Genomic DNA, 16129 nt, shown 5'->3' with positions numbered 1-16129 from the left:
CTTCACTTCGGCTCCACATCTCATCTGATGTGCTTAGGAAAGCGTGAGGGGGAGATCCGAGGGCCTGGGTCCTTGCTGTTGATGTAGGAGTTCTGGAGAAGTGCCTGGCTCCTAGCTGTGGCCTGGACCAGCCTTGGCATTTGTGGGCATTTCAGGAGTGAACCAACAGATTTCCCTATTTTGCTGTAACTCTGTCTTCTGAAATAAATAAAACCTTTAACAATTTAAAGCTATATATTTCAGGCAGAGATAAATGGAGATCGTCCATCCCAATTTTGTTCCAAATGCCTGTATTAGCTAGGAACGAGTTTAAGGTAGGAACCCTGAATTCAGTCCAGGTCTGCCACATGGGTGAAAGAGGAAGCCCAGAATCCTGAGCCGTCATTGGTTGCTCTGCAGGTGTGCCCCGGAAGGAAGCTGCTGTCAGGTGTGGAGCTGTGATTTGAACCCACACTATGCAGTGTGAAGCAGGGGTTCTAAATGAGCTCTGCGCTGTCAGGCCCACACCCACCAGACACTTGTCTGTTTCTGTGTAAATGAGAGCAAGGCAGACACTTTAATGAGGACAATGACAATGATTGTCATGCTCAACACCTGTCTGGTTGTGGATGAGCTGCTCAGCCATCTGATGGTGGAGCAGCATGGCTGCTCTGCTTAGCTCTGATGGGTAAGTCTGGACCTAGCCATGGGAGATCTTGGCTGCACCCAGCTTCCTGCTTTAAACCTGGGAGGGAAGGCTAACCTGGAGGGGAACTAGATGGGAATGTCCCCTCCATTGACAGTTGGCCCCGCCATAGCATCTGACTACTTTGTTCCCTTCTGGGGGACCCCTGCCAGGTGTCCTGGGAAGCAGGTGTGTACTGCTGGTTGTGCAAGGAAATGGCTCGTCTGGTGATTTCAAATGCTATGAGGTGTCTTGATGAGGGTCAGCCTGCTAGAAAGTATTCTAAGACATTTCCGAACTCATGACAGCCTGACCTTTGTGCCGGAGTCAGCCTGGCTTTCCTGCCCGCCGGCCTCATGTGCTGTCTCCCTGCCGGAAGATAAATAGCCTTTCCCCTAAGCTGCAGACCTTAGGTGCTTGCTATTTGCCACCCTTCCCCCTGGGGTTTTAAAACATTCAGATCTATGGTTCTCAGCCACTACTGCACATTAGCACCAGCTGGGGAGCTTTTAATAAAATAGAATTTCCCAGGCCCTGAGCCCAGAGCTATTAATCACAGTCTCGGGGGGCGGGGGGCAGGTGGAGCTGGGCACTGGTGTATTTTTTCAGCATGCTCAGGATATCTGATGGGAACCAGGGTGCAGCACCCTTGATTCAACCTGGGATAATCAGATCAATAGGGGACTGGCCATCCTACCGGATCATGTCGCTCCAGGTCTTTCACTTGAGTCTTGGTTGCCTTGGCTTAGCTGCCTGGGGTTAGGCCTTGGTACAGTGTGGAACTCCTGCTGTGTTCCCTTGGTGCACCAGTTGTGCTTGCCCTTGTCTATCCTTGCTATCCTTGCTGTTCTGTGGGCTGCACATCCTGGAAGGAATCCTGCGAAAGAGAAAGCAGTTCTGGCTGCTGATCACATGACTGAGAAGGGATGTAAATGGATGGTGTGGTTAGGAGTTCAGGGCAGGGAACCCTCCTTGGCTGGAGAGGCTCCTCTGTTGGGTAGAGCTGAATGATTTTGGCTGTTCCTCCAGTTGCTCCAGGAAGCAGGTGCCGTCACCTGCACATGCAGAGGTGTGTACCTCACACTGGACTGTGTGTGTTGGCCAGAGCCAGGATGAGGCCCATTTTTCTGGCTTGGTTCTCTCCATCACAGGTCACTGCCACCTGCTCTGGGATGCTGGGTTCCTACAAACCTCCAGGGTTAGTCCTGGGAAAACATAATGTGTTTATTTACAGACGTAGTAATTTATTGAATTGTACAGTCTTTTGAAATTTTAAAAATTTTTGATAATTCAGTTCATAGATAATCATTCTAACGATATGGGGATATCCCTCCCTTTTTCCCTGTTTTTGAGATAATGTCTTTTAGATGTAAAGTATAGTGAAAAAGCGTAGTGCTTCACCAAATAAGATGTTTCAAAAGTAAAAACCAGAAAGACATTAGTTTAGTGGGGCAGACAGTGGCAAAACAATAATTGTGTAAAAGAATGTCCGTTTCACCCGAATATGGTAAATTTTAAAGTAATGGCAGATCATTAAAACCATACAAGCATAAACACTTTGTACCACCAATTTGACAAAATTGTAGAAAAGTTTCATAAAACCGTTGTAGCAATACATAGGCATTTCTTCATTTTTTGTTTTGTTGTGTGTGTGTGTGTGTGTGTTTAGTTTCCGCTTTCACTTTCATGTAAGATAGAGAACATTTGGTATTTGTCCGTAAGGGTCTAGCTTCTTTCATTCACTGTTGTATCCTCCAGTGTAGTCCATTTGGCTGCACATGGTAGAGTTTCATTCTTTCTAGCTGAGCATTATTCCATGGCGTGTAATTCACCATTTTCTTCTATCATGCATCTGTTGATGGACACTCTAATTGATTCCAGATGTGGCTTTTGTGAACAGTGCTGCTGTAAATATGGTGGGGTACAGGTGTCTTTTCGATGCAATGTCTTTTGGGTATACGGCCAGTATATCTAGTAGGCTTGCTAGATCATATGGCAAGTCTATTTCTAGTTTTTTTTTTTTTTTAAATCTCCATTTTGGATTCAACTTGTTAGTATTATAGTTGAGAATCTTTGGAGTGATGTTGATGAAGGTTATAGATTTTCATTTCTCTTGCCTTTGCTTGATTTTGTTGTCAAAGTGATGGTGGCCTAGTTCTAACCTGTTCAGTATTTTGGAGTCGTTGAAAAGTAGCAGAATTTTATGCTCTTAGAATGACTTGTCAAGTTCAGTATTCAAGCCACCAGGTGCTGCCTGTTCCTTCATGGCGGACTTTGGCTTGCTGCTGTAGTCCTGTTCCTTGTCAGCCCCAGTTGGCCGCGTCTTCTGGATGTTGTCTCGTTGGGTTATGTGTGTCCACGAGTTTAGTCGTTTCATTGGGGGTTTTGCAGTTGATCCACATACAGATCTTTGTAGGCCGTAATGAGTTGATGGTGGTAAATTTGGTCACCTTTGGCCTACTTCTCCTTTACTTTCAGGGCATATATTCACTGGATATAATATTCTTGGTTGGAAAAAATATTTTTTAAGACCTTGAATATATCATCCTACTCTCTTCTTCCCTGTACTATTAAAATATTTAATTAAAACACAGTAAGAAGCTGCTTTGTTTACTTACAGAGGAGAGGTGTAATTTGCACTTTCCTTGTTTGGTTTCTGGAAAGGGGCTTTAGCATCCTGGAGGACTGGGGGTTTTCATTTCCTTTCCTCTTCTTAGAGATCATTGAGTTGTAAATGTCAGATCCGACCCCTAGTTTTGAAGCCTGAACAGCTGAGGTTGTCAGCTGGGGCTCCCTTAAGAAACAGAGGTCAGTGAGTAGATTTCCACTTCCCCTTTGATTCTTGTTATCTGTTTTCCTTTATTTCGTAAGATGCTGCTTCTGGAATGTAAGAGCTGGCATAAATGAGCGTTAACATGAGCATCTCTGGTCTGGGAAGGATTCCGTCTCTGTGCTTGAGTGCTGTGTGAAGTGCTTCGTCTCTGAACTCTACAAAGGAAGGTTGTGAAAGATGTGGAGAGATGAGACACACAGCATCCGTCTTCAGCATTCTTCCTGTTTGTTTCCCAGTCTGCCATGTTCAGTGTGCCTTTTTACGTCACTTTCCTTTGAATGATCAGCAGTGTTGGACAACCATGTGTTTTAAATTCTTTAAGAGAGAACACAGCTTGAGGTTTTCATTTACAGCAACAGATACACTAAATAACTGACTTGGCTGTAGCTGAGTGTATATTCTAAAGAAGAGGTCATGGGTTTGCATTTGTGCCAGTGGGTCTTGCCCTCTATTGAACTTTTCCCAAAGAGCAGATTTCCTGTCTGGGAGAACATGTGGCTTGGTTGGAATGACTTGCTGTGTAAGGAGTCACTCTAGCTAAGTCTTCCAGAGAAGTATCCAGGGAGGAGCCAGCCTTAGGGTCTGACACAGTTATCTCCTGTCGAGCTGACGATGGAAGCCTTGGTGCCAGTACAGCTGCTTTCGTATGGCAAAGCACTTGCCAAATGCTGACCATGCGTAAGCTGTATTACTGCATGCTGCTGGGTGGACAGGGGCATAATTGGTTGAAGAAGCAGTGGCATAAAATGAGGCCAAATAAAGAAAAGAATAGTTTAATTGACATGAAAAACTATGTATTGGCCCCACATGATAGTCTAGTGGCTGAAGTCTTCACTTTGCGTAAGCAGGGATCCCATATGGTCGCTGGTTCTAACCCCGGCAGCCCCACTTCCCATCCAGCTCCCTGCTTGTGGCCTGGGAAAGCAGTCAAGGACAGCCCAAAGCCTTGGGACCCTGCACCCACGTGGGAGACCTGGAAGAAACTCCCGGCTCCAGCTCTGGCTGTTGTGGCCACTTGGGGAGAGAGTCAGATTGAAGATCTTCTTCTCTGTCTTTCTGTCTCTGTAAATCTGCCTTTCCAATAAAAATAAATAAATCATTGAAAAAAAGAAAATCTGTTGGGTGTGTGTGCAGAGGAAGTATCGGGACACTGGTCACAAGCAGGGATTCAGGTGTGAGGCACCTGTCGCTAGGGTTTCTTCAAGTGCTGGGGGCCAAAGGAGTCCAGCGTGTCAGTCATTCATCACGTGGGTCTGCTTTTAGGCTCAGTGTCTGTACCGTGGCTGGGTCTGTGTTGTCTGTGAGAGGAGGTGGTTCTTAGCACCTGTGTAACAAATATTTTGTGTTTCTAGAGTTGAGATTGCTTGGAAACTGTAGACTCTTCATAAGCTTCATGTCTGTTCACTTTCAGGCCTGTGTACTCTGAATTTCTCATAGCTGTTAGCATGGTGTTGTTTTGAAAAGTACAATAAAATTCAACCAGCTCATAGAAAATGGAATTAAAAGTTGTTTCTTTGCAAAACATTTTGAAATCCATGTGTAAGCGGGTCTTCAAAGAAAGTTCTTGGGCAATGCATGTTACAAATCAATGACATACAGATGTCAATTTTTCTTAGAATGGACATCTTTTATTTCTGTGTTTCATGAACCTTTTGAAGTAGCTGCTTTTATCGATCTGGGGACTTTGATGGACTAACAAAGGTGCCTTGTTCTGTAAGTAGAATTGGGCCTCGCTCTGTTGTGGTGGATTAACAGGCATTGCCCAGAGTCCTAAAGGCAAGAAAGTTTTCATTGAAGGTGACCTTGACATCTCGATTAACCCCTTCAGTTAAAACACACTGAGGCCCAGAGTTTGGAGAGCGTGCTGGAGTTTGGGGAGCTCTTCAGTGTCCATGTCCCTGTGCTCCGATGCTGGATTTCTGTGTTGTTCCTTTCCTCCTAGGAATGTGAAACGCTGTGCTGGTCTGCTGGCTGGAGTTTCAGCAGCTATGAGCAAACCATGAGAGAAGGTGGCTGGGGCTGGCTGATCCTAGAGACAGGGTTTTTGTTGTTGCTGCTGTTTTTTTGCCTTTTTCATGTCGTTTTCTTGAAAGTTGTGGTCCCCTCACATGTCTCTTTCTGCCAGGAGTCTCAACTGCTCACATACTGAGAGTAAACATGACATTTGCTGGCAAAGGTTAAGGCAGTTGTTCACAGAGCAGAAATATCTCTACAGAAAGAAACTAGGGCCCGTACGTTCATGAAAAGTAGCCTGTGGGAGCATTTCTTCCGTGCTGTACTATATACTGTAACGTACAGAGCTGTCATTTGTTAGTAGTGAACAGGAAAATCGCTGTGGTGTTTTGCCCAATACATTTGAGTCGGAATATATGCATAATTTTTGTGATTTCTGCCCATTCTTTGCCACTGTACTTTGTGTGTAAGATGGATAAATATCAGATTTTTAGTTTTACTTTTCACTAGTACAGAACAAAACTCTCTGAATGGCACACTCATACCTACTCATATAGCATAAAAATATTTTTTTCTGATTCATATGATTCATTAATATGTGGTAGTACTTTGGTCTTCTTAGGAAAGTGTGAGTGCATACCAAGTGGTGGGAAGCCAAAATGTCGCAGTAAATGTGGGTTTCTTATTGCAGGTACATGTTGGGGCTTGCAGCAATTCCGGCAGTTTTACAGTTTTTTGGCTTTCTCTTTTTGCCTGAAAGTCCTCGTTGGCTTATTCAGAAAGGACAGACTCAGAAGGCACGAAGAATCTTATCTCAGATGCGTGGGAACCAGACCATCGACGAGGAGTATGATAGCATCAGAAACAACATTGAAGAGGAGGAGAAAGAGATGGGCTCAGGTAGGTAGACTTCACGCTGCACAAGTCTTAACGCGCTCTGTTGGTTGCAGTTACAAAGTATCTTCTTTGGGCATTATTTAATACTAAATTGCATGATGGTTCTATTTATGTGTGTGTGTACATATGTGTATATCTAGATCTATAAATCCATTTAGCCCTTAAGTATAATCTGATAATATTGTGAAAAAACACAGAGAAACACCTTTGGCAGTGTGCTGTCCTCGCGTGATCACTCTCTTATATTTCTGTAGTCTGTTTTACTCTTGAAGGTGGATTTGGTACAGTTGTTTCACATGTGTTTCTCTTTATACATATGTTTGTATACCAATACCTCACCTATGTAATTAAATGTACTGTTGACTTTCCATGTTAGAATAAGGGCAATAATGGAATGTTGCCAAAATAAGTAACGTTAGTTAAAAAACTCAGATGCCTTATTTGCACATGTCACTTTCATTTCCATACTAAGTTTTGTGAAGTATATGAACAGTTTGGTTTTTACAAATTTTAAAGTAACTGTTTCGCTGTTTTTATTAAAAATGTTTAGTTAAGCGTCACATTCTGCATTTAGTCATTGGAAAAGCCAGTTAAAGAAAGCTTGGAGTTAACTTATGTTTCCCAGGTAGCATCTGTGGACTTGACGTCCTCTAGTAAGACAGCCTTGATTGAAAATGCACGCAAGCATAGGAAGAATTCCCTAGGCACTGGGCCGTGGTCATTGTGAGCAGTGGGAGGGCCCCAGGACCAGAGAGGCACTGGTGTGTCTCCCAGGTTCAGTCCCACAGGTCAGAGTACCAACATGGAGACCGTAGCATAATCACAGAATCCCCGGGCCTTCAGCTGACACTCCAAGCAGGAGTCTAGTGTGTTCAGTGCTGTCTGAAAGAGAGGGCAGTGTCTCCTCCATGTGTGCTGAGGCCAGGTTCGCAGCCCACCTGTGATGCCTGCCCACCAGGAGCTGGTTGTGCCCATGTGGCACACTCAGCCTTGCATGCTCACCTCTTCTGTTCTCTCCCTCCCTTGGTATGTCTCACACACATGCTTCCAGCACAGTGTTGGCCTTTCCCCCTGATGTCTGGGCATTCCTTAGTCTGTGGACATAGACTGTGTGAATTAAACCATTGTTCCTGGGGATCTGGGTCGGGAACCTGCGGGGTGCAAGCAGGCCAAGGAAACCCTTTGAGAACGTATTTGCTCAGGTACAGTTCGCCTGCCCCACTCGTGTTCTTCGGAGTCATCTGTCTGTTTTTCTCTTGGCCTTCCTCTTGCTTCTGCAGTCATGGGTAGCTCAGGTAGTGACCTTACTTTCTGTTTGTCACGTTATTTTTCATGTGGAGACACGATCCACAGCAGCCTTGTCCATCCACGTCACCCGTAAGGGCGGAGGGTCAGTTTCTTTGCATTCTCCTGGTGTCAAGCAGGACTGACCAGGGGCGCCTTCCTGAGGTGGTTGAGTGAGCATGAGGTGGGGGGGGGTGTTGGCCGTGCGTGACTTCTCCCGTCTCATGCAGGCTCTGTGCGTCACACTAGACTGTGGTCTTCACCTTCCTGCTCAGACCAGAACCCCTGGGAGCTGGGAGCCCTTTCTCTCAGCACGGTCATTTTTGAACATCTTCCCCAGAATTTGCTGTGTTGTCTGGCAGTACCTGCATTTCCACAGACACCGTGCAGAGGTTCAGCAGAATTTTACTTGAACCAAATCGTCTCCTTCTCCCAGCTCAGCATTGCTAATCTGTGTGGGGAGGGGCTTGACCAGTGCTTCCCAGAGAAGGTTGCAAGAGGAGAGAAGTTCTCTATCACAGTGGCTTAGCCGCCTCTTAGCTGTGAGCTTGCCTTCAACATGTGTGAGGCGTATGCCTGCCTCAGCCATTCCCAGTGGATCTGTGCCTGGTGGCCGTCGAGATGGTGCTGGCTGTGGGCTTTGTTTGGCCATTTAAACTTGGCTGTCTTGGGGGAGCACAAACATGCTGAGCTGTGTTGTGGGCAGTGTGACTTGTTCTGGTTGCATCTGCAGCAGCAGGTACAGGCTGCACTGTGTGACAGGACTGGGCTGTAGTGGCCTTTGTTGAGCTGGGGGGAGACATGGCTTCTTAGGCCTGATGACTTATTTAAAGGAGAATCTGTTTCATTCATTGTGACTCGCATTATTGATTTTTCTGAACCCCAGAAGACTTTGGTATTCTTAAGTGGAATTGGAGCCTTTCCGGGATTTTACATGACAATGTCACATCCCAGGTTCTCTGCTGTGTGGGCAGAGAGCATAGCAATGAGGAAGGAAGTGGCCTCCAAGCCACTTTCCTTGATTCATATTGGAAATTTCCAGTCTTGGAAGGAGGAAGGCAATACTTGAAGCCTCTGTGTCTGTTTTCTCCCTGAGATGTTCCTAACATCTTCCAGAAACAGAAAACCTCCGTGCTGCAGGGACTTGATGGCAAAGATATTTTCCCACCAGTTCCTTACTTTGTTTTCACCGTGCTGTTCTTCGGTGCTCTAAATTTGATGTGATCAGACAGGGTGCAAAGAACCCAGAAAGTAGACACTTCAAAAAGAAAATCTAATTCCTGAGTTGCTGCTTCTGGATAATCCGTGTCCACATTACCACGAAATCCGTCACCTGCATAGGTGACCCTGCTCTGTAAGTGAAGGTGAGCCCTGGAGCCCCACACCCTCCCATGAGGCGTGTTGATCACAACCCCAAACTCCCACCCTTTTGTCTTCTATCTTGGGTTGAGTCTCTATTTGAGAGGCAAAGTTCTCAAAAGCCATTAATTTTTTCTTCTCTGAGGCTTTTTGAGCCCTCCAGTTTGTGCACTAAGCAGTATTTTTGGTATCCTTATCATGGGTGCATATATTAGGTAACTTGTGTCTTAGCATCTGTATCCCTCAAAATGCCGTAGCCCTCACTAGGGAGGTGACGGCGTGAGAAAAGTACCAGGTTTCCTGACTTCAGAGCTGCACTAAGTACAGGTGTCTCACACTCTTTTTTTCTTTCTTTCTGAATGCTTTACAATGCCTTCTTGAAAGTGACTGCACCTGTCTTAGAATCAAATAAACCTTCCAAGTCTTACAGTTTTTGCAGAATTGAGCCCCATGCTGTTCTCTGCTAAAAGGGAGGCAGATCAGCTTTATGTGGAACTGGAGATTTTTCCCTAGTGCATCTTCCATGTGGGAGTCCCAGAAGAAGCTCCTGGCTTCAGATCAACTCAACTCCAGTCATTGAGGCCACTTGACAAGTAAACCAGTGAATGGAAGATATTTCTGTCTCTCCTTTTCTCTAGAAATCTGTCTTTCCAATTAAAAAAAATCTTTAAAAAAAGGTCGGGGGGGCACCTTTCTATCCTGGAAGTTGCTTGCCAAGCTCCCACTTGCACGTTATTGCTTAAAGGGGGTGCAGCCAGAGCCAGTGAGCTGTGTGGGGCTTGTGGGCTGCCAACATGTTCTGGCCAGAGGTTTGCTACACCCCTTCTTGGAGGAGGAAAAGAGGAGACATAAAAGTAAACAGCTGGTTCAGAGTCTGATTTCTTGGTTTGTGTATTTAAAATGTCTGGTCCACTGCAAGGTCAGCATGGCGCTCAGCCATGCCCAGACAGTGGTTCTGTGTGTGGGCTGCTCCACTGTGCTGTGCCCGCCCACGGGAGGAAGGCCTGGCTCATTGGGGGCTGTTCCTTCCAAAGCAAGCAATACTCATGACCCCTGCAAATTCCTCAGCTGGTGTTCTCCGTCAGAAAGCCTTATCTTAAGTTCAGCAGTCCTGTTGAACCTATTAAGATAATGTAATTTTGTTTGATTTTATAAGGTATACAAGATATCCCCATTTGGATGTCTGTTTTAAACAGCACACATTTTGGCAGCTCAGACTGTGGTCTGTGATAAGCAGGACGTTACCCAAGATGAGAGCAACGCTGCTGCCCACACCTGGAGTTAGAATGCTTGCCGGAAGACAGGAGGGCGGCCCAGGATTGATGTGCTGCCAGAGACAATGCTGGAGAAAGCAGTGTCTGTTCGTCAGCGGCAGAAGAGCATCGTTAATATCTTTCCTAGCCAAGACATGATAAACTTCTCATGACTGTGTGCAGTAAGGCACAAGCGATCTCATGGTGCTCTAATTCGAATTGCAGTGTCTTACATTTCTGGTGCAAAAAAAATACAAATTTCAAAAAGTTGAGACTGTTCAGTACAACTTTTTTTTTTTCCCACTAAGCATGGAGAATATTAGTGAAAAATCTGTGAGGAGGAAAAGTTTGGAACCAAGACCGCTGGGCTCCGTGGTGTAGCCCAGCTTGCAGGCCTCAGTTGCTTGAAGAGGCTGTGGAGAACTCCAGGCATGGCTGCTTCCAGGGACCCACTTCACGGGCTGAGACCTCGTAACCCGGCCTGGAGAGAGTGTTCTGCTGCCACTGCCTTGACATTGTTTGTTTGTTTAGAAATTTATTTCATTGTGCAGTGATGGGGGCATGGGTAGGAAGTCTTCTAGCTGCTGGCCCACGCCCCACATGGCTGCAGTGGCCAGCACCTGGCCACACCAAAGTCAGGAGCCTGGAGCTTCTGTGGGTCTCCCACATGGATGGCAGTGTCCCATCCTGCACTGCCTGCTGGAGTGCATTAGCTGGGAGCTGGACCAGAAACAAAGTCTTGAAAGATCCCCAGGGCAGGAATGCGGTGAATTCCAGAAGACAGGGTACCAACAAAGTTGAAGGAAGCTGAAAGTTACCCCTTGCTCTCTCAGTGGTTCTCAAGCAGGCATGATCGTGCCCCCTAGTGGACGGCTAGTGACTTGTGCAGCTGGTTCCGGTAGTCCCAGCAGGGGGATGTTCCCTTGCAGTCTGGTGGGCTTAGTCCTTGTCATGCTCAGAACAGCCCCAGGACAAAGAATTTCTCAGTCCAGGATGTCAGCTCTGATGAGGCGGATAAGCCCTGCCTTGCTCATCATTATAGAGTGAGCATCCTTAGCCTGAAAATCCAAAATAGAAGCATTTGGGTAGTGACAGAATACTGTGGGCTTTTTCCTACCTGACCCCAGGGCTGGTGTGGTGGTACAGCATGCTGATGCTCTGTCTGCATGCCATACAGACACTGGCTCGTGTCATGAGTCCTGGTGGCTATCCTTCCAGTCCAGCTCCCTGCTTATGACCTGGGAAGACAGAGAGGGCAGCCTGAGGCCTTGGACACCTGCACCCATATGGGAAGCTGGGAAGGAGCGCCTGGCTCCCAGTTGCAGATCGCCTTGGCTTTGGCTCTTGTGGCCATTTGGAGAGTGAACCAGTGCATGGAAGACCTAGCTGCAATCCTTTCACTGCAAACTCCAGGAAAATGAATCTAACATCTTACAGCAAAACAGAAAGTGTCCCAGCAGCAGTAGTAGGTTACTGGGAACATGCTGATGTTTGGGAACTCAACACATCTTCCATTCATTTGCTGATACCTAGAACAGTTTTCTTGTTGAGTCACACACTGTTCTTTTCCTGGACTGCATTCTTGGCTGGGGCTTGACTGGAAGACACTTCCAGTCTTCCCTTCTGTGTGGCTGGGGGAAGACAGTGATGCTCTCAGCCCTTTGCATGTCAGAAAAGCTTAAGTCTTGTGTAAGCCCTTGTTTGCCATTCCCTGTAGCTAGACAGCACAGGCACTGCTTCCTTTGATACACCAATTGGATACTTCCTCGAAAGTATTAACCAACTGTAACATTCACCTGTTTATGTACCAGGCACTGGCCCAGGCATTGGGTCTGTCCCAGTCAATCAGAGGCAGCCCTTTCAGCTTGGGTTTCTAGCAAGGAGAACTGTGCGAGTGTGAAGGACAGGTGATATTAAATGTTAGAAAGAGATGGTGATAAAAGCCAGTGGTGGTGGTGGAACAGGAGGGGTGAATTGGGAGGTCATGGCACCAGGCAGGTGCCTGGGCCAGTGTGGCAGAAGCGGAGTGACCTGCAGAATTTGGGCAGGGACGGTTGGAAGAGCAGTTAGTACAATGCGGTAACATTTGGGGATTGTGCTTGTGGAGTGGGAAGGGAAGCCACCAAAGAGGGTGGGCAGAGGACTGGCGCAGCAGGCCTGGGTGCTGCATCTGCTTGGGTGCTGTGTCATGTTCTTAGTAGACTGGAGTGGGATGGGGCACCAGGTCCTTGAGTTGGAGGCTGCTGGAGTGAAGAGAGAATGGCGACCTAGGTTATGATGATTGACGTAGGGTCTTGTGACTTGAGAGAGAGTGACAGCATTTTCCGGATGCTTTGGGTATATGAATATAGGGAAAATGAGCGAATGATGACCAGATGTTTTATTTATTTACTTATTTATTCATTTTTTTTCTGAAAATCCCTATGAGAAATAAAATCTTTACCTTGCCTATAAACTTTACATGTCATCCAGTTTCTCCTTTGGATGCTCTGAAACCGTGACCTTTTAGGTTAAAGCAAACACGCAGCAGGATCGTGGTGCTGGATCCCACCCGGGAGTTGGATGCCCGTGATCTTTATGCTCCTCTCAGTCACAGTGCTTGTTATCTGCCAGGCTACATTAAGAGCCTAGAAACGGGGACTAGATCTCAGTTGACACATCATTAATATTCTGTTGGTGGCAGCAGGTGTCTGTTTTCTTTATGGGCGCGAGTTGTTGAGTGACAAAGCAACACACTCTAGCTCAGCAAAAAGGTACTGAGTGCTTCCCTGTACCAAGTGCTCCTAGCATGAAGGGAGAGGGAGAGGCAGTGTTAAGTACACTAGCAGCAGTGATGCGACCTGCAGGGGAGAGAGCAGTGCCCAGGAGATGCTGTCCAGGTGGAGTCATTACAGAGAGGGTGCAGCTGGGCAGCGGCCAAGACCCTGAGCCCGCGGCTGGGCCAAGCAGTGGCTAGGTGCAGCTCACGGACTCTGGGTCTCTCTTCTTCTTTGGCTCACAGACTCATTCTGCTCAGCAGAATGGCATTGCTTTATCAACCAGGCTTGCATCTGGAAGACTTCCAGTAAAGCAACGTGGTAGCAAAGAATAAGGCTTGTGACCACTGAGGCTATTTAGAGTGCACTGCTGCCTCTGGAGATGATTCCCAGCAATTTTCAGGGACATTTAGGGCTGAAAACAAACAAAACAAACAGTGAAATAATTATGTGCCTTCCACAGCAAGGTGACTTGGAAGGAGCCTGCCGTGTCTTTCCACAGTGCCCAGTGTTTGTGTAATGAGAACACAGAAAGGCGGTGCCTCTTGTAGAGGACTCAGTTCACTGTCTTTCATCTCAGGGCAGTGAAACCTAAGCAGGAAGGAAGGTTGGCTGTGCTTGGTTGCTTGCTGAGTGTATGAAAGAGATGCAGAAACAGTGCTATCTGGAAAGATAGGGGCTTTCGGAGCTTGGAAATGAGACAGGTACAGCCTGTCCCTGGCTCTTGCATCTTCTCTGGGCCTTGGTTTTCTCATCTGCCCAGTGATGTGAATCCTGCAGAGCTGTTAGGGGCCACATAGGATCGGTTCCCAGAGCTCGAAGCCATTTATGCTGAACCCACTGGCGTTCATCCCATCCTGCCTCCACCAGGTTCTTGTCTTGCTCCATCCAGTCATTTAGTTTGTAATGCATGTGTTTAGTTTCATGCTTTCCTCTGTGATTCTTTTAACATATTTTTAGGAAAACACTTTAGTGTATTGCAGGAGGCAGCATTGCCAGGGTTAGGGCTGTAAAAGGACAACTTGGTTTATCCATGGGATGCTCTCAATCTTCATCTAGTGGTAAGACCAGAGAAAATCCTGGGGTGGAAAGTGGTTAGGAAGGTGGCAGTTTCCGTATTGATAGGTGGATCGAACTTACATGCACAGCAAGAAGATGTTAGGTACAACACTTGACAAGCCAAGGCATTCTGCACACACAAATGGCACATTTCTGAATAGATTAAAACATTGTCACAAACAGGAAGCATTGGAAGTGCTGTCTGTGCAGAGAGGTGAAGGTGGCTTGTGAGAGGTCCTGGAACCGAGAGTCAAATTTCCTGTGGGCGCCACTTCAGCTGAAGGACATTCCTCCAGCTCCCTTCCTAAGTCACAGATTCACCTGCCAGGCACTTAGGCCGTCTGCCATGGGAGCTGCTGTCTGCCGTGGGGTATCTGAGAGCAGGATGTGTGTGTGTGGAGCCTCCCCCAGACACGATGATCAGCTGTGGTCATTGGTACTCAGACGGCGCCGTAGTCAGAGCTTGGCTCATAAACTGCTTTCCAGCATGGACTGCGGATGGCGTCTGTGAACTTGCTCCCTGAAGTGATTATCTGCAGCAGGAGCTGGTGGACGATCCATTTCCAGCCCTTTTAGAAGATGAGAAAGCCGGCCCCTGAGCAGAGCGACACCCTCTGACGACAACACTGCCTCTGCGGTTTGTGTCTGAGTGACACTATATTGTTGCTTCCATGTGTGGGTTGTTCATCCTCTCTGGACTCGTGGCTAGGACGGAAGCAGTCTGCTCTTAGCACACAAAACTATTTAGAGTTCCATTTTAAAAAAAGCACCTTGACATTTATTGAAGACTCAAGCCTCGTAAGCAGATGCACACTTGACCATTTACGTCGTTGCCTGTTTTGAGTCACTTTCTCTGTGATGCTGGTCAGGAGGAAGTGAAATAGAAGGCCTGCATTAGAGGAGCCTCATCCGTTCTGTGCATGGACCGTTGGAAAATTGGAAAGCTGTTCTGCTCAAATAAATAAATCTTCATCCAGACAGGTGCTTATTTTCAGATGCCTTCTGGGAAATCTGAGGTTAAGCTGAAATCTCTCCACTCTTATCTACCAAAGAGATGTGGGAGTGCAAGTTTCAGTTGGATCAAAGCATTTTTCAGTAGACACTCTGGTTGCAGCCAGTGTTTTAAATAGACATATCCTGACACCCCTCCGCCTGCCACTGACCATATGGTGAGAGCAGACAGGCCTCAAAATCAAACAGCCATATGTGCTTGTTCAGATAGCGACCTTTTTCCTGCAGGGCTGTCTTCATCCGGGAGAGTATCTGAGAATTACAGCTTGCATCATGTTAGGAGACATGAGGAGTCGACCTAATGAACAGCAATCACACGTTAAAATAAAAAATGCTAAAGAAATAAGGTTAGGCTCCCACTGATGTTTTAAAGCGTGAGTGCATGGAGCCACGTCTTTGGAAACCTCCTTGCCTGGTCCTTGCAGCACCCAGAGGCAGCAGGAGGGTCCGTCAGCATCTCTACTGCCCTCCCAGGTGTCCCAGCACAGAGCTGGCTCAGAAGCACAGGAGCTTGGCACTGGCAGTGAGATGTCAGCCATGTAGGTGGTAGCTTAATCTGTGTGACAATGCCAGCTCAAGGTCACTGCACTTTTCGAAGTGATCTTTAACATGCGTAAGCTTGAGCTTAGGGCAAGGCACAGTCCCTCACCAATCCATGCTGTTGGATGATATGAATTGATGGAGTTTTTTTGTGTTGGATTTTTATTTCTTGGTAGAAAATGAGAAAACCACGTTATTGGAGTCTCGACTTCTATGTAGGTTTTAAAGCTTTTGAGATTTACCAGGCTTTCCACCCTGTTCAAGTTTTCTCATTTTGAACTTTTCAGTTTTGCCAAATGCCCCAAGACGAATCTTTCAACAGAAAAGCTTAGAACTTCATATGCAATGAAAATGATTAATGCTTTATAGAAACCCAGCAACATTTTAACTTAGAACTGTTATAGCAGCTTCTTGCTGTGCATAAACTTGCCTTTCCAGTATTGATTTCCTGAAGATATCGATCACACGGGGTATGATTAGTTAGCGGGATGATCTAAGCCATGCTGGGTTTGGGGAAAAG

The 16129-nt window shown here is 46.6% G+C and overlaps 1 protein-coding gene and 1 pseudogene across 1 annotated transcript in view; both read left to right on the top strand.

Moving 5' to 3' along the window:
- SLC2A13 (solute carrier family 2 member 13) overlaps positions 1–16129 on the top strand; it is a 112776-nt gene that overhangs the window by 39421 nt on the left and 57226 nt on the right. Inside the window, exon 3 of the mRNA XM_040978883.1 lies at positions 6142–6350. Coding sequence (XP_040834817.1) covers positions 6142–6350 — 209 coding nt within the window. The remainder of the gene's footprint in view (positions 1–6141; positions 6351–16129) is intronic.
- On the top strand, positions 8253–10040 carry LOC121155531 (annotated as a pseudogene).

Source organism: Ochotona curzoniae, unplaced genomic scaffold (assembly GCF_017591425.1).
Source record: "Ochotona curzoniae isolate NIBS_2020 unplaced genomic scaffold, NIBS_Ocur_1.0 contig_2927, whole genome shotgun sequence".
In the NCBI taxonomy this organism is placed as follows: Eukaryota; Metazoa; Chordata; class Mammalia; order Lagomorpha; family Ochotonidae; genus Ochotona; species Ochotona curzoniae.
This window is presented reverse-complemented; position numbering and strand designations above follow the sequence as displayed.